At 41.4% G+C, this 18,936-nt stretch overlaps 1 protein-coding gene across 1 annotated transcript in view; it reads right to left on the bottom strand.

Moving 5' to 3' along the window:
• TTN (titin) overlaps positions 1–18,936 on the bottom strand; it is a 304,366-nt gene that overhangs the window by 280,923 nt on the left and 4,507 nt on the right. The window contains exons 3-8 of the mRNA XM_063116312.1: positions 14,917–15,120; positions 13,059–13,346; positions 8,849–8,940; positions 8,502–8,752; positions 5,899–6,199; positions 1,163–1,303 (exon numbers count right to left, since the gene is read on the bottom strand). Of these exons, the coding sequence (XP_062972382.1) occupies positions 1,163–1,303; positions 5,899–6,199; positions 8,502–8,752; positions 8,849–8,940; positions 13,059–13,346; positions 14,917–15,120 (1,277 nt within the window). The remainder of the gene's footprint in view (positions 1–1,162; positions 1,304–5,898; positions 6,200–8,501; positions 8,753–8,848; positions 8,941–13,058; positions 13,347–14,916; positions 15,121–18,936) is intronic.

Genomic DNA, 18,936 nt, shown 5'->3' with positions numbered 1-18,936 from the left:
ACGAACATAAATGTGTGTGTGTGGGGGGGGGGGGGTTGTGCATTTTTTTTAAAGATTTGCAGACTGCAGTGAAAATTGGACAGAACAGGCTTGTGGCTGAATACAGGCGAAAAAGACACAGATCGGAAACAGACTAATTTGTCTATCTCTATACAACAAAATGGCTTTCTGTAATCACCTTGTGATTAGAAAAAAATCAAGCACCTTGTTGCTGTTTTTTAAAAAAAGCAAAAGCACACATACATCTGCTCTTTTTTAAAAACCAACCAACAACATCATCTTGTCTGATGAAGAGATCTTGAGATCCTCGAAAGCGTGTACATTTTTGGGCGATCTTTTACTTGGCCTAATAAAGGCATTACACCAATATGTTTGGAACACCTCTTGACTGAAATCCATGTGGAAATAGTTGTGGAAATGATTTGATATTTGTTTGAACTGAAGGGTAAACAGAGGGGGGATCTACACTACTGCTTTAAAGTGCTTTACAACAGTTTTGACAACTGTTGGGGCCAAGGACACACTGCATTTACAGGTTTCAAAACGTTTTCAAAGTGCTTTAAAGCGCTTTAAAAGCAGTAGTGTAGATCCCCCCTAAGTTACCAAATGTGATTTTTTTGAGATTTACACAGCTCAAGTTGGTTTGTTAGCTCAACATAGACGCTATCTGAACCATTTCCATGCTGCCCCCTGTGGTAGCAAAAGAAGGCCAGTATTAGCTTTGAAACTAGTGGACATTTTGAATTGGGCAAAATATTTAATGAATTTCATGGGACAAACTCAATGCTATTAAGAGGTTTCTTTCTTGTTCCTTTTTGGAAAAAAATGTCAGTCATTATCTAGTGAAAATCATGAGTACCTGAGTAAAAAACAACAACAAAAAAAACTAAACTATAAAAGTTCTACATTGAAGGTTCCAGTCTTGCAATCACTAAATATGCAAGATTCCCTGTTGAGAGAACTGGGATTTTGGTTAGGACTAAGTTATTGATTTGCTTCCATGAAAAAACAGACAATTTATTTTATAAACATTATAGAAGCTTCTGTTGCTGTAATGTGATACAGTACATTAAGAAAACAAAAGAAACTAAAAAAAGAATGAAATTTGCAACAGAGATGGAGGTAGATGGGTTAATTACACATCTTTAAAAGTTAAACTCACCTTTTCATGATGAGCGATGTGAATTTCTTCTCGTTTGGTAGAAATCTCTTCTCTAGCTCTTGAAATCTGTTCTCGTTCTTTAATTGTGTCAGCAGCAATTATTACCTTAGGTACAGGAACTTTCACCTGTTCCTTTCTTATCTGAGGTTTATGGAAATAAATAAATAAATAAATAAATGATTCCGTTATATCAGATCCAAATAAATAAATAAAATCTCAAAACCAAATTACATAACTTTATCCAGCAACATAGAGGAAATCCTCAAGACCTACAATCCAACACTGAGGTAAGTGTGCTTGTGCATATTGTAATTTTTAAGCATACGTAGCTCTGTGCTGGATTGGGGCCAGCAGATATACTTTTTATGTCTAAATAAACACGGAGGGGGGGTTTGTTTTATTTGACAGTTATTAAATTCTACGGCTCCAATCCTAAACATAGTGGAAGTTGATCTAACATAATATTTTCCCCCCACAAAAGAATATCCTTGCGGGAATACATGGAACGGGGGCGCAAATTATTATAGTGAGAAAAACACTAGTAGGGAATAAGCAGGATCAGGAATTTCATTCGTGATCAACAAGTGGGACAGGACTTTCAAAAAATTGTTGCAGTGTATCTTCACCTTCTAACAGGAGTACTCTTTTCATGGTTCCAGCAGCAAGCCCTGCTCTCTTCCAGGACACTCCATTCAATTTTCTAAGTCCTTCCCCCACCAGAGTATTTATGCTGGGGTTTTGAGGGTGAGGGGTTGCCCCCTTCTTTTAAAAAAGGGGGTTGTACTTTTGCAAATCTCAGGTTTCCCCAAGCATGCTGATACTGACTGGGTTCGGATGACACAATAAGCAATGGTGGGTAAAATAGTCAACAGTTGGTTATTGTGTCATCTGTCGGGACTTTTTCACACCATGGTTTGTTATTCGGCCGAAATAACCAGCGCTGTGCAGAGTTGATTATTTGAACAACCATTGGTTATCATGTTGTATGTTGGGCACTGTTGAATATTTTCTGTGGCAAGAGTAACCGAAGCGGCGGCTGCCATTCTAGTCCAGCCGGCTTGCAATGGCTGATGGCATATCAGTGGGAGGACTGAGTGGGGAGAGAGTGGGGCATGTGTCAATCAAACATACTGTTGACTAATAGACAACTTGACGCTGGCCTTAGCCCACACCACAGTTAATTATAATCATGTCACGTGGGGAGTACCCCCTCGATAACCAATCGTGGAGTTGACTATTAACCCACCATTAACTGTGTTGTTGCAACCACTGCTTTCTTGTTTCTCAGTGCTCCTGTTTTGGCTCTTAAGTTTGCTATTAAAGGGAATGATACTACAGGGTTTACTTCTGTAATGGGGATATTCTAGAGTTTTTCTCTTCTCTGTTTTCTAGACAGGATGCTATCTCTTCTTCTAGAGGTAACTGAATGTGGAAGAGTGGGCCCTACTCCAGTCATATTCACATGAACAAGAACTTCAAGAGTCAAAGGTTCTTGTCTTTAAAGATGAGTAAACCCTCTCCCCCTTTAGCTCCTTTCCATGGGCTCCTGGTAAATGAGGAGAATGTGCTTCAAGCTCACGCAACCGCCCCCCTCCAAATCTTCTTGACCTTTTCTACCCAATTTCCCTAGAGAGAAGATAGTGACCTCTGGCCTGGTGCAACCCCAGGTTGATTTGTACTTCTTTCAATCTATGGATGGATTACAAATTTGGAGAGATCCTGGGTATAATTAACCCAATATTGTTCCAGGTCAAACATTGCTTTCTCATTACAGGGAGACAGTTGGGGAATAGGCAGGATGGGGTGGGTGGGTAAGCCTGAGCCTCCTCTTGCAGCTAGCTCACAAATGAACATCTGAGGCTCAGAGAAAACTGAAGAGTGACGCTGCATTTGCAGGCTTGTTGAACTGAAATAATTAGACATGTGACCATATATGGCAAGTTGTCATGTGACAACTTGCAATATGTATTTTAACCTGTTGTGTCAGAGGAAATTGTGCTTTCTTTCACTTTCACAATTAAAGAGGCACATTAACTTTGTTCTAAAAAATAACAACACAAAAGTGCTAGTTAGACCCAGGAGGGTCATGACGTATAGCTTCATCACACCAGTGTTATACTGTGCAATCACTGCGAATTGCATGCAAAGGACTCTGAAGTTTTCTAATTTATAATCTGCTTTGACTGTGAAGTACTCTCATGCATCCTGCTTTAATTGTGCTTCTTAGCCAAAAGAATCGACATATTTTACTACCCCTTTAGGAGCGAATCTTTTGTTGTTCTCCGAGCGGCCACTGGGGGTGCAGGAGGAGGATTTGATATGTTTAAAGTTCAAATTAAACAAATGCTTATATCTGCGTAAGTTTTAAAGATAAAGTCAGCAAAATTGGCACAGTAATAGATATTAAGGAGGGCTTTAAGCATACCAAATTTGAATCAGGTTGGGTCATCCATTGATTTTTTAAAATGTTTTTTTTTTACATTTCTCCTACTTAAACCCTTTTGCTGGTATGCAAAGGATCTTAGGAGCGCCGCAGCCCAAGGTGTGATTTAGCTAACAACAACAACAGCTTTACGCTATGGGGATAATTCGAGGGAAACGGGTACGTGGGATGAACCCATAAAGAACTGTGGGTGGGGAATGATGAGTGCACGTTCAATGCCTTGTGTAGAAAAGCTCTTGGTTCCAAAAGCAGATTGACAGGCAGAAAGGGGAGAGGAAGACTACTGTTCAAGCGAAACAGGTTTACAGACATCACATTGGGCACACAAAATCTAGCTCAACAGCTCTTTGAGTTTACACTGAATTTACAATACATTTAGCGTAAGACTGAACATCTTCTTACGCAAACAATAAAAGACATTACTTCCTCCTAGCTCTTGGGCACAACCAGTCCAGTCTAATCTAGTGATAGATACGCCACCACCAAGATAGACGAATGTAAATGCTAACAATGACAAATGAAAGCAGAGAAATAGGGATTGAAAGAGTGATGTCACTATAGGCACATAAATTCTGTTCTGGAGCCCTTCAAAGTCATACCAAATAAGAGAAAAGGGAAATGGGTGCAGGTATAAAGTTTGCAAATGAAACAGAAATGACTTTCTCATGGGTAAACAGCTACTATTCACCTTTTCCTGAGTGATGTGTATTTGTTCTTGTTTAGTAGCAACTGCTTCTCTAGTTCTTGACACTGTCTCTTGTTCTCTGGCTTTACCAGTAGTACTAGTAACTACTATGGTAGCTTCCTTTTTAATCTGATTTGTGTTTAGGAAAGAAAGAAAACCAAAGCTTAAAATTTATTTTAAGCAACAATCACTTTTTTTGGAAAATAAAAGCAAAGAATCACTAACGTAATAGAAAATAAAAGTAAGTATGCTTGGGATATGTTATTTTAAGCTCAGCAAGTGAGGAAATAAGTTAAATATTAAGGAACACCTTTGTTAGAATAATAAAAATGTTAGATTTACAAAACAAACTGTCTAGGTATCTTATTTAATATTTTTATTGAGGTTATTAAAACTGGTTCTGAACCATCAATATAAACATGGTTTTAAAACTGTTAGCTGATTCCTGCTATTAAATATAAAACAGATGGTAGATTAGTTGACTCCATTGGAAATGGTTTATATTTAAATGCTTTTCTGAATCATTAAAGCATGCTTAGTATTTTGTTAATGGTTTGCTAAAGCATGCATGGGTTGTATGTAAGGAATGGCAAGGGGAGGCTGTTAAGGATGGCAGCTTTGTTTTACTTCTACCTGCTCTTGGACAGGTTGAATGTGTACTGCAGTCATTGCTGTCCTCTTAGCAGTCTGTTCTACAGCACTTGGAAGGGGTTCTCTTACTCTGGCCATGTCAACAGCAGCAACTACAGTAGCAACAGCTGTTGTTTTGTCAATGTCCTGTAGGACCCAAACGGACGACATGAAAATACATCTCTTTCCCCCCACAGGGATAAAACAGCAGCAACATCAACAGAAGCAATAAGCACAAGACGAGCAGATGTGTTACCGCAGGGGAAGGCAATCCTTCGAGATCTTGTTGGACTGCAATCCCTGTCATCCATCACCATTGGTGATGCTGGCTAAGGCTGATGCAAGTTAAAATCCAACAACATCTGGAGGGCCACATGTTGCCCACCCCTGTATTTACAATGTGGTCCTATTTAGACATTATAATACAACTGTCTAAAAAACTGTGTAAGCACATTCTGACGCACAGCCTTTGAAATTCCATCTAAACAGACCTGGGCCACATCTACACCAAGCAGGATATTGCACCATGAAAGGGGTATGAACGCAAGAAGCAGGAACCACACTACTGCTTTACATCAGTATTGAAGTGCACTGACAACTGTTGGGTCCTATTGACGCATACCATACACCGCTTTCATACCACTTTCATAACGCTATATCCTGCTTGGTGTCGATCTGGCCCTATTCAGTGAGAAAGCTTCACAATCCAGGCTGTGTTCAGAAGACACCTTAAACCACGGCTTTAAGCATGGTGAATAAAGCAAAAAAACAAACAAACACTTATTCACTGTGGTTAAAGCCATGGTTGAAGGTGTCTTCTGAATGGGCCCATAGAGTGCATGAGCAACTATCTTCAATTAAAAAGAATGAAAGAAAAGGTCTTACCTCTGCAGCTGCGGCTGCGGCTGCGGCAGCAGCCCCAACTCCAATCGCAGCAGCCCCAACTCCAATCGCAGCAGCCCCAACTCCAATCGCAGCAGCCCCAACTCCAATCGCAGCATCTGCTGCAGCAGTGCCACTAACAGTAATCTGTTCTTGGACACCGTATCTCCCTTCCCATCTCTCTTCAGCTCTCATCTGGGTTGTACTTGTAGTAACTCTGGTATCTCTCATTCTGGTTTCAGATGTAGCTACGTAGCCTTCCTGTTTCCAAGGAGGAAGAACCTCAGAGCCTACAACTGCCATTGCCTGTGTCTTTCGGACCAAGAGTGGCGATTTCACAGGTCTGATAGGCGAAGTAGAGACTGAGAGTCTTGCCGCTCCAGCAGGAGATACAGATCTGTTGAATAAACGTAACATATTGTTCATGCCCAAGAAACAGCACACAAAAGCATTTTTCATGTAGCATAAGAGCCTGGCAATCTATTAAGAACATTGTGTACTGATGACACAGATGCCCATATGTGAAACAGATAATATTTTGCTTTAAGGGAAATCAAGAGAATATAAATGGCCATGTTAAATTTGTTAATCTAATCCCATAAAAATCCAGCACATATTATTAAGGAAAGCCTGTTGCTGAGCTTGCAAAAGGCTTTCTTTAATAATATGGAAAGGGGATCATCAGTAATTTATTGAGAATTTTTCATTATCCAAAGCAATAAACAACAGGTTGGATTCAGATGCAGAACTTTGCCCATGAGATACTCTTGCTGGAGAAAGGGTGGGGTGGGGGAGTTGGAAGCAATTTTTCACCAGTTCCTTCTTTCTGCAGACCCCTGTAAAGCTGTTGCAGAGAACTGGGGGACCCTCCACAAAGATGTGGGAGGTGACATGGGTGGGCTGCAGGAGAAATGGATACTCTGCAAAAATTGCATCCTCCTCTTCCTCCAGGAGGGAGCCTCTGCTAGGTCCCTCCTTGCAATGGAAGGAATTCTTACATTCGTAGGAGGCCAGGTATGTATCCAATGCTATGAGAACAACAGTTTGAATGGACTGTGTAGGCCTGAGTTCTGAGAACCAGAACACACATTACATAGCTACGAACTACATCTTTTATTCTTTCTTTTTACTTTAGAGTAAGGTCAGTGATCCCAATCTGGATTCCTGACTCTGTGCTTGCAGATTATATTGCCATAGAGTGATCCATTAAGCAAATGGTGACCATTTAACCAAATGGATCACTTCAGGGAAATATAAATTGCAGGTATGTGGTGTCCAAGCAAGGGGAAACATTAAAGCCCCGTAGCCCCACACTATTATTTACTATTTAAATGTGCTTTATTTTCCAAAATACATATTTAACTGAATGTTTTGATATGTTTACACCTCAAGAACTATGTTGCAACACTTATGGAAGGCCTAGTCTACAACAGAATTGCTTGCTGGTAGATAGCCATGATGTTAGCAATGAGCTGGGATGGCTGTTACCCCATATGAATGTCATTGACTTGTTGAACAGGCTGCTTACCTGAGCCTACTTGCATAGATTTTCTGGATGTTGGCAAAAGAGAAAGTGTGGCATAGGGCCAAGAATTTGGTTCAACGTAGACTTTGTAAAATCTAGTCCTGAAACAGTTATTTCATTTACATACAGACCAATCAGATTTATAGCATCAGTAGCTCAAGACTTATTTATGAATCGAGTTTAGATGCAAACATTTTATTCGAGTTCTACTCAAATGAAAGAAGGAAATAGCACCAATTTGTGTCCTGTAGGTGTCAGTGTTGTAAAACAATTGCATTTCTGTTGCTGCTTGTAGGGATGAATGAGAATTTTGTTTCTGAATTTTGTTTTCAAATCATCAGAACGCAGGTGCATTATTATTATTTTTGGAAAAAAAACCTTGCACATTCTTGACCAGATACAAAAGAGGGCAGGGCTCCTGCAGCTTTAACTATTGTGATATTCAAATGACTCCTGTTGAAATTCCCTTTTCTATACTACTGTTAAAGATACAGGAGCCCCAACCCCCTTTCCATAGGGTCGCCCTATTTATAAATAACACCAACTTTGCTTAGCATAGAATGTTAAGAATGTTACCATAAGTTGCTCTGCAAGGCTAGGAAAGAAATAACCGTTCTGATAAACCCTAGCAACCGTTATTTTAAAATAATGGGGGACTCTGCAGCTACATGTTTGTTTGCCCCAACAGTCCAAGGCGTAGCCAGAAATCTGCATGACACCTAGCAGGTCCTAATCCATTTAAGTTTGTGCCTCTTCCTCTATTCCACCTCAAGACAATGATTATATAGCATTCTTGACTTCAGTATCAAGCCAGCCTTCGTGTGTGTGTGTGTGTGTGTGTGTGTGTGTGTGTGTGTATGTTTTCCTCCACTTCCCCCTCCCTCACCTTCTTTTGTCATCGTCTGGCCTGATGTTTGTTTGTTTCTTGGTTTGTTTGCAAAACAAAAACAACTTTGTTGCCACTTTCAGCATCCACTTGGCTGCCCTCAGCAGCACGGCAGCCTCCCGCCTTGCAATCTGAAGCAGAATGCTCTATGGGAAGGTTGCCATGTTGCTTGGCCATCTTGTCTTTAAGGTAAGCCTTAAACTTATACTTCTTGTCCCATTTTCTGTTTATATTACCCTTGGGGACGGAGGGGGGAAAAGATTTTTTATAGATTTTAGAGTGCTTTACCTGACTGGCGAGGGTGTTGGAGCTCTGACATGTCGTACAGGGGATGGCGACTGTCTAACCGGGGATGGCGACTGCTGTCGTGCCATTTGTACTTTGGCAGCAATTATTGGTGGAGTCGGTGACTTCGAGGAAGGCCTAGGAGGCATCCGTGGGGCAAGAGCTGCCTTGTGGGTCAGCTGTTGTCCTGTGGCACTCTCTATAACCATCTCAGCAGTTGCAAGTGTCCTGGCGTCAAAGTGGGCTTCTATCTTCTGTAATGCAAGCACACCGAGAACGGTCATGAGAACCTGTCATGTTAAAACACTGCTTCTAATATAACTGGCAAAGCAATCCGTCTAAATACAAACCTTTTCAATTCTGGCTTGTCGTGTAGTTTGTGTAATCTGAGCAGTCGAAACAATTGTCTTTGTCTTTTTAGCGGGGACAGCTTCTTCCTCACCTAATAGAAAGGAAAAGAGGACTCTTAAATGGCAATAAACAATAATGGTTTTGTTTGGGGGGTGGGGGAAGAGGATGGAATCAAATCTGTTGTTCCAATTATTTATGTGCACGTATAAACACCACAGGAAAGAAAATTGAATGGCCATCTGTTTTACTTAGATATAAACAAATAATGGAGGGGGAGCAGTTTATATAAGTTTAGGCTTTTTGTGCAACTATCTAATTAGGCCAAACAAGCCATGCATAATAATTAAGACTTTGACAGTGCAAGCCTATATGCTTAGAAGTAATCACCATTACATTCAGTGGGACTTATTTTCAGGTAAGTGTGTCTAGGATTACACTCTAAATGGATGCTTTAGAATCATTTCAGTTTATTTATTTTATTTATTTATTTATTTATTACACTTATATACCGCTCCCATAGCCAGGGCTCTCTGGGCGGTTTACAGAAATTCTAAAATTGAGGTAAAAACAAGTATACAAAATTTAAAACTCTAAAACACATATAGGAAAAAACCCCTACTGAATCACATGGCCTCCATAGCTACTCAGCTCACTTTTGCTGAGTTTAATTTGTTTCCCTGAATCTAATCTTTGTAATGAAGGGTATATAGAGAGCTTCTTCAGACAGGGGACAGGACGAGCCGCTTCCTCTCTCTTCACACACTGAAGAAAGAGGAAATAAAGACCACGTGGCCCATTCAGTGGGTGTTTTTATCCTGCAGCTTTTCCTGCACACAACAGGAAATGGTGGCACATTTTGCTGTTGGAGGTAAAAAGATTTTTCTGGGTCTTTTTTTTTTTTAACGGGAAAGCAAGCAGAAGGAGTGGGAGACACGCAGAAGGCGGAAGGCATCTTGAAAAGCACCCACGAAAATCCATGAGTGCCCAGTAATGAGCGTGCTATAAAACACTAATCTGATGACATTCATAGTTGCTCTGATCCAGCTAGTGGCTATATGCACATGGAAGCAACTTTTCACAAACACATTTCTAGTTGGATTTGAATTCACACATGAAAAAGGCTGATGTATGCACAGTTCCCCAACCTGATCCAACAACCATGGTAAGTACACAAAACCATTATTATTATTATTATTATTATTATTATTATTATTACTATCTTTCTCGCTCATGGTGGTTTTTCTAGATGGACATGACGGGCATTGCCAAGTCATTCTGTCTTATACAGATTCAGGAATTTCCTGACAATTGAGCATGTTTTAAGTATGACTGCTTTCTGGATGGTTGTTGTTGTTGTTGTTGTTGTTGTTATCATGATCATTATTATTACCACCATTTGATCCTGTATATCAGGGGAAGAACTGCAGCACAAGCATTGTATGCAGAAAGTTCCAGGTGAAGATTCTTGTCTGAAATCCTAGAGGGCCAGTGCAAGAACTGTAACAATACTGAGCTAGACGGGCCAGTGGTCTGACTTAGGATAAGGCAGCTTCCTATGTTCAGCTGTTCTGAGAGAGGGCCCTTCATTTGATTGACAGGACTTCTTCTTTCAGGTCACTGCATGTGCCGAATGGCTGCTCTCAGAGCTAGCATCAAGGGTAGGCATCATTGGGCACCTGCCAGGGGCCCACACATTAGCGGGGGGCCAACTGACAAGAGCCTCCTAGAGTTGCTGCTCCTTTTCCAAATTGAAACCTCTAACTTCTCATTCTGACCCAGACAATGGGAGTGGTGAGAAGCAGCAGAATGTCATGTCTAGCCCTGCTCCTCCTGGGTTGGAAGAAGGTGTTTCAGGTGATCAGTCACAATCAGACTCTGAAGTTTAGGAGTCAGCGCCAGAAACAGGCCAGCCTTTACCAGTGGGGGAGAAAGCTCTCAAGGGCTCTTCTCCAGCTGGGAGTGAACCCTCTCCAGAGCTTATCTCATCAAGGGCAAATAATACAGTCAGTCAGAAGCCAACATTCTTCCAAGGGAGAGAGCACGGAGAGGTTAGCCGATCCTAGAGTACGCTGCCGACTAAAACGGGCGGAGCGAAAGGAAGGTGAGAGGAAATCGGCCGGCTTGCATCTCGTGAGAAGCTGCCTCAGAACTATTATTATTATTATTATTATTTATTTATATAGCACCATCAGTGTACATGGTGCTGTACAGAGTAAAGCAGTAAATAGCAAGACCCTGCCGCATAGGCTTACAATCTAATAAAATCATAGTAAAACAATAAGGAGGGGAAGAGAATGCAAACAGGTACAGGGTAGGGTAAGCAGGCACAGGGTAGGGTAAAATTAACAGTAGAAAGTAACAGTAGTCTTTCTGAAGTTAACGTGTTTTGGGAAAAGGCTTTCCATTCTTCTTGAAAGGACAATTGTCTTGTTTAGTTTACATAGTTTTGCCTAGGGGAAAGTTTAGGTTAGACTCTCTTCAGGTGAGAAGAGATGTTTATTGCTTGAATAAAGCTTTGTGGATTACTTAGCAGGCCTCGCAATTGTCTCCCAAGAAGGCAGGAGGTTTTGAGAAACAGAACACAGAAGATGCCACTGCCAGCTTGCTCACTGGCTCTCTGCCTGTCAGGCAAGCAAGTGGTAGCAGTGATGGGAGAGAGGATGAGGAGCAATAGCAGTTGGTGACAATGGCGGTAAGAAGGTAGACTCCCTGAGGAAGAAGGCTGAGGGAGGGATGCCTCCCCCAAGGGCCCTCAAAACCTGGAGCTGGCATTGGCTGCTCCATGTGTGCTTTTTGGGATTGGAACTGTTGAGGCAGCACGTACTGGCTAGAGCCTTTGTTTTGCACACTGCAGTTCCAGGAGCTTTGTGTAAACATAAGGATGTATTTACGTGAGTCAACATGAAGCTACAATATTATTATATTTATATTTATTTATATCCCGCCTTTTGCCCAATGCTGGGTCTCAAGGCAGCATTACAAAATTTAAAACATATACATTAGAAACCTATAGAGATATACAGAAGTTAAAAGTATATTAAACAAATTCTAATATTAAAACATTTAAACATTAAACATTTACCCTCTTCTGAGGATAAGAAGCTGGAGCTCATGCAGAATGCCTGCCATGTTTCAGCATGCAACTCCTTTGCTGAGGAACCTGCACTGGCTATCTATTCACGACTGGACCAGGTTTAAGGTTTTGGTACTAGTGTACAAAGCCCTAAACAACTTGGGACCAGGATATCTCAGAGAGTGCTTTCTCCCTTACCAACCTGCCCCGTCACTGAGGTCATTGGAGGGCATGCTCCTGGTGAGTCCCCATGGACCTATGGCCCAATTGGAGTCCACCAGGAGAAGGGACTTCAGTGTGGTGGCCCCCCTTTTTTGGGAATTTCCTGCCCATAGAAATCAGGCAAGCACCAACACTGTGCTGCTTTTGAAACCTCCTGAAAACAGCTCTCTTCCAGGAAGCACTCCTTAACTAACCAGCCACAGTTTTTATTGGCAGTATGGTTTTAAAAGAAGAATTTTTGTAATGGTGTGTTAATTCTTTTTATTTTTTTTACCTCATATGTTCACCACTCCAGCATCTGTTTTAGATATGGAGGGATATATAAGTATTCCAAATAAATCAATAAATATAAATAAGTAAATTTAGCCAATACCTTGCTGGATTTTATATTAAGAAAAAAACTTTTGAAATATTCTAGTAAAAATGGAGGCAGCCACACACACACAACCAATGTCTAGTTACTTTTCTTATATTAAGAGCGGTAGAAATGCAAACTGAGCTGCTGCTGTTTGGAATTATTTTTTCTTCCTCTCATGCTGAGGTATTTATGATAGGTTTTAGCATTGAGTGAAATTTTACAGCCAAGCTATAAACACTTGAGAGACATGAAGTTGATGGATTTGTTGGCAGAACAGTAACTAGAGTGGTTCAATGCCATGATTATCCCATTTCTATGTATTTTTTTCTTATTATTTTACTTCTATGGCTCATAAACATATGATCTAAATAAATTCTATTTTAACTTTTGTAATTTATATTTATATGTTTTAATTGTACATGTTTTAATCTTGTAAACTGCCTTGAGTCTAGTACTTGGGAAAAGGCAGGATATAAATAAATTAATAATAATAATAATAATAATAATAATAATAATAATAATAATAGCAACAACAACAAGAATAATTTATCATTACCTTGAACGAGCAGTTCGGCTGTTGAAGTAGCTCGACCCACGCTATTTGTGGCATTTACTGAATATGTTCCGGAGTCTTCGGGGTAAGCTTCTGCAATTATTAAACTGTAGAGGTCTCCTTCATGTAAAATTTGAAAATCGGCGGAGCTTTGAATTTCTGCTCCATCCCGATAGAACTTCACCACAGGTGTAGGGATTCCAGTCACTCTCACGTCAAGTCGAACCTGACTTCCTTGTCTTGCGGTCATGCTCTGTAGTCGTTGTGAAAAGTTTGGTGGCGCTGTTTCAGCTGTAGTTTGGTACAGAATAAGAAGCAAGCTCAAGGGAGAAAGTCACAGAGAACCAAAAAAAAAATCCACACACACACACACACACTCCTCTAAAACAGCTAATCATATTATATTTTTGGTGTGGAAATAGTACAACTGCATTAAATCAGGGGAGGGGAACCTCAGGCCCGGGGGCCAAATCCAGCCCTTTGGGGTTCCCTTGGCCACACCCCTTCCCCTAGCCACATCCCTCCTCCCAACCACTGATCATTTGGTGGTTTCCTTACATTTGGGCAGCTTCTCCCCCACTCTAACAGGTTGAAATGACTCTCCGAAGGCTTGGTTACTAGCAGTAAGAGATTTAAGCTATAATATGGTGGTATAGCCTTTGGTTCTGCCTCTTTGCCTTTGCCCCCTCCCCTTACTAGAATGCAGACCCTAAGAGCTTCTCTGAAATTGAATTCTGCCCTTGGGTTGAAAGAGGTGCTCCACAACCCCTGCATTATAGGAAACCTGTGATTTAAACTTCTGCCTGAAGACCGTACTCCTCTGCAACAACAAAAGTGAAGCATCTCCCCCATCCCGTCCCACCCCACCCAATGTGTTCATAGGACTGAACATAAGAATGATATCCCTAATTAGAGGACCGTTTTGTGGGTACTTTGACTGACCATGAAAAAGGTCACACGAAAAAAAGTTAAGCATCAGTTAGTGGGATGGTAACAAAGGGGTTTCATTGTATGTCATTCGGCTGAGTAGTCCATTCAAGACAGTGAAGCCTTTAACTTGTTAAATCTGCTTCAAAAATTATGGGGTAGCACTTAAAGCACATACCCGAAGGTAAGGGTTTGTGTGCTCAGGTTAATCGATGCAGCTATGCAGCGCACCCACCCTGGGGCTTTCCATGTGTATAGACAGCCCCCTGGAGGGCTTTCAGCTCTTCGGAGCAGATTTTGAGGGTGGCGTCGGGAGCTGCGGTCCCGTTGATAGAACTGCTTCCATCAGTAGAATAGAATTACACTCTTAGTTACAACCCTTTCTTGACTCGATGGCCTTATAGGCCCCTTCCAACTCTACTATTCTATGATACTTTGTTTCGAAAATTAGGGTGACCATATTTGGGAAACCAAAAAAGAGGACACCTAGTGTGTGTGTGGGGAAGCAGCTTTCTGAGTCCTGCAGAAAGTACGTTATTCTCCCGCCACCTTAAAGAACCCGATTGGAGTGGAGGAGGGGAAAGGATTTCATTCTGCACCACCACCATCCACTCCAATTGGGGCCTTTTCTATAATGTCCACGAATGACCCACTTTCCCCTTTAAGACCTCAGTTGGAGCTCGGGGTGGGGGAATGATGTGCCTCAAGAAAGCATGTCATTCCCTCCTGCCATGCTAATGGCAGCCTTAAAGGGGAAGGTGTGTCATTCCAGGACATTATTGAAAGTTATAGAAAATCCCCCCTGACACCAAGGAAAGAACAAAAACCAGGACAAATCCGGGGAAATCCTGACAGTTGGTCACCCTACGAAAATAGTATTTGTCGGCCATTTTTACACACTTGTAAGATGATCTGTTCTCCACTCATAGCATACCTGTGACAAGTAGTTCAGCGGTACTAGTTGCTTGTCCAGATCCATTGGTGGCTTGTAGGGTGTATCTTCCACTGTTAGCTGCTGTCACGGCGGGGATCACAAGTTTAGCGCGGCCATCGCTAAATGAGATCTGCACACCGGGCAGAGTTGCAGCAGAAAGAACCTGGCCATCCCGATACCAGCTCACCTCAGGAACTGGGGAACCTTTAGCAGAACAGAGAGCGTTAAAGTGTTCACATTAATAAGATTGTGGTGTTGTTTGGAGCAATGGTCACAAACATCTCTGCTTGTTGCCAACACAGATGGCAAAGCTGTTTTCAAATGACGTCATTAAGGGGTTGCTGTTTTGACCAAGACCAAGAGGCCTCAGTTCCAATTTGGGCAAGAATAACAGAATGTGCAAGACATGGCATTTTGGAAAAAGCAAACCTTACCCCACCCCTGACTGCAAAAACTTGGTGAGACTCATCTCAGCGGCTTATGCAGTTAGGACCACCACCACATAGTCTTCTGTTTTCACTTTCTAATAATTCCAAAACCCAATATATTTCCATCTAAATTTAAAATTGAAGGAATAGTTATAAAATATGTGAAGGGAGCTTTCCTTATATAGCAAGCTGAATTTAACTTATATCGCCTCATCCAGGGGTCTCCAATGCAGTGCCTTCAAAACTAGGCTGAGGAGCCCTTCAAGCTGTTTTCACCCTCTGCAAGTGATTGGTGCGATTCCTCCATTCGTTAGCACAGGGGTGGGGGGTGGGGGTGGGAAAGGTCATCCTTGCCGAAAAAGGCCACCCCCACCAAGGTCCCTTGGAGCAACTGGGCCTTTGGAGGGGGAGGGGTGACCTTCACCTGCCCCTCCAGCTGATTTTATTAGAATGTAAGCCTATGTGACAGGGTCTTGCTATTTTATTGTTTTATTATGTACAACACCATGTACATTGATGGTGCTATATAAATCATCATCATCATCAGCAGCAGCAGCAGCAGCAGCAGGGGGCCTTTTTCTGTCCCTATGAAAGCCAATGTAGTGGTTGGTCCATCGGCTTTCATAGCAATAAAAACACATACCCCTGTCAAAAATGGCTGGGTGATAGTCCACCCCCGGCCCCCGTCAAAGACCTTCGGGCCAACAAGAAAGAAAGAGGCGTCAGAGAGATTGTGGGGGAAGAGAGAAAAGAGCCAGTGAGAGAGAAGCCAGAGTGCACATGGACAGTGTACACATTCATGTATACACACAAACACAGATAAAAGGGGAGGGGATGGGCACTCCACCCCAGTGCCTAATTTGTGGTCGTGCCCAGAGGCCCCAAAAGGTTGGAGCCTGGCCTAACCTTTAGGAAGCAATAGTTCAAGTAAGCAGAGGGAGTGAATTAACTCTGCATTAAACATCTACGTCAACCTTCCCCAGCCTGGTGCCTTCCAGATGTTTTGGACTACAACTCCCATAATCCCTGATTATTGGCTATGATAAGGGCTGATGGGAGTTGTAGTCCAAAACATTTGGAGGGCACCAGGTTGGAGGAAGCTGGCCTACGCTTACATTTCTAGGGAGCTCCATAACTTTTAGCATACTTGTTAAGTGGGTTATGCACTGGAAGCCTCTGTCTCAAACCTCAGCCTAACTACAGTATCAACATACTAGGTCACCATGTGCAATAAAGGGACAATAATTCTGTCCTGAATTTCAGGATTGCTGCAAGGGTTAAAGGGTGAATGTGTGCAAAGTGCTTTGGTCATGTAGAAAGGTGTTATATAAATATTAATTAATGCATTATTTTATAATATAGACTAAAAGATATATAGATAGATCGTCTGAAAAAATCTCAGCTTGCTGTCTTTAAAATATATTTGCAACTCTGCTTTAATATTTAACGCACACCCACCCACTCCTATGTTGTATTATCATAGGTAGGGAAATTATAAATCTGTAATGTCTAATGATAAGGGGGGAGAAAGGAAATGCAACAGTAGAAGTTACACTTTTTGTGATTTAGGGGGTCAGATTTCAAGAGATAAAAATTGTACAAAGATATTACTACATCAAAAACACACACACCAAATACTGAATCATTGTCAGGTCTGTCTGAATTGATGAGCAGCTTTAGGGGAGGAAAGATTTACAACATCTTTCAATATGAGTTAGTGTTACAATAAGATTACTGTGTGCCAAAGCTTGGACTGAAAATGAGAGAAGGTAGGGTGACCATATGAAAAGGAGGACAGGGCTCCTGTATCTTTAACAGTTGCATAGAAAAGGGAATTTCAGCAGGTGTCATTTGTATATATGGAGAACCTGGTGAAATTCCCTCTTCAACACAACAGTTAAAGTGCAGGAGCTATACTAGAGTGACCAGATTTAAAAGACGGCAGGGCACCTGCAGCTTTAACTGTTGTGATGAAGAGGACATTTCACCAGGTTTCCCTATAACCCATGGGCATTGAACCTCTTTCAGCTCAAGGGCTAAATTCAGTTTTGGAGAGGTTCTCAAAGGCCACGTTCCAGCATTGGAAGAGGTCAAACACAAAGGGGTGGAGCCAAAGCCAAAAGCGGCAGGGCCAAAATACTAAAAATGCCAGCCTATTTCTGTTAGGGTGACCATATGACCGGATTTGCTCAGATTTGTCTGGGTTTTTGATGGCAAATCCGGGAGGGGCTTTAGTCATGCCAAATTTGAAACAGGTCCGTTCATCCATTGATTTTTTAGGAATTTTTTAAAAATTGAGGTTTTAAAATTATTATTTTTAAATCGTCATTTTTAAAGATAAAGAGATGAAACTTTGCACCATGAAAGGATTTAGGTAGAGCTTTAGCCACACCAAATTTGAAACAGATCCGTTCATCCATTGATTTTTTAGGAATTTTTTAAAAATTGAGGTTTTAAAATTATTATTTTTAAAATCGTCATTTTTAAAGTTAAAGAGATGAAACTTTGTACCGTAATAGGATTTAGGTAGAGCTTTAGCCACACCAAATTTGAAACAGATCCGTTCATCCATTGATTTTTTAGGAGTTTTTTAAAAAATGAGGTTTTACAATTATTATTTTTTAAACTGTCATTTTTAAAGATAAAGAGCTGAAAGTTGGTACCATGATAGCTTTTGGTAGAGCTTTAGCCATACCAAATTTGAAACAGATCTGGGGCCAGTAGCAAACCCTGTTAACAACAACAGCAGCTTGCAATGAGTGAAGATACAGTCAGAAAAGATATTTGAGGGAAGGGGAGAATGTAACACACAGAGTATAGCAAAAGCTTCATAGTACAGCAAAACCTACAAAAGTAGGAGTGAGTGAAGTTAATTTCAGATACACTGAATCTCTCATTTGTTCTTTATTTCAGTGATTTTAACATTAAGATGTTATGTAGAACAGATTTGTCTTAAATATGTGCTGTAAAATCAGACATGTGACCAAGGCTATGTTCTGGTGGGCATGCCCCCTTGGTACTGGACACGCCCCCTTGGGGGCGACCATGTTGTCTTCCTTTTTGGTTTCCAAAATATGGTCACCCTAATTTCTGTTCAAAGTTCTTACTGCTAATAAGGGAAGCCTTAGGAGAGGCATTTGAACCTTTTAAAATGAAGGTGGGAGAAACCATGCAAAAACAGGGAACCATCATTGGTGATCAGGGAAAAGTGGGCATAGTCAAGAGAAGGGAGCTGGATATCTGGGGGAATCCTGAATGTCCAGACTGGGAACCAGGTGGAATGGATTTGGCCCATGGGCCTGGGGTTCAACATCCCTGCTGTAACCCATGTGTGCCTATGATCCACTTGTGGCATGAATTCTGAGTCAGGGAGTATTTTCATACTCCATTCCAGTAATATAGTCCTTAGCTCAAAAACATGTGGGCTATAAGTTTCGGTGTGATCTCATTTGGCCTGGCAATGCTTGCACATCTAAAATAGGCCTTGCTAGCATTGTGAAATCAACTTGACCTACCATATTGAAATCAGGCATTATGTATGTTGCTGTTGTTTTTAGACTGTAATCCTGCAAGCAAGGACGATCTTGGCTAA

The sequence above is a fragment of the Elgaria multicarinata genome, chromosome 2 (genome assembly GCF_023053635.1).
Source record: "Elgaria multicarinata webbii isolate HBS135686 ecotype San Diego chromosome 2, rElgMul1.1.pri, whole genome shotgun sequence".
NCBI classification, from domain to species: domain Eukaryota; kingdom Metazoa; phylum Chordata; class Lepidosauria; order Squamata; family Anguidae; genus Elgaria; species Elgaria multicarinata.
This window is presented reverse-complemented; position numbering and strand designations above follow the sequence as displayed.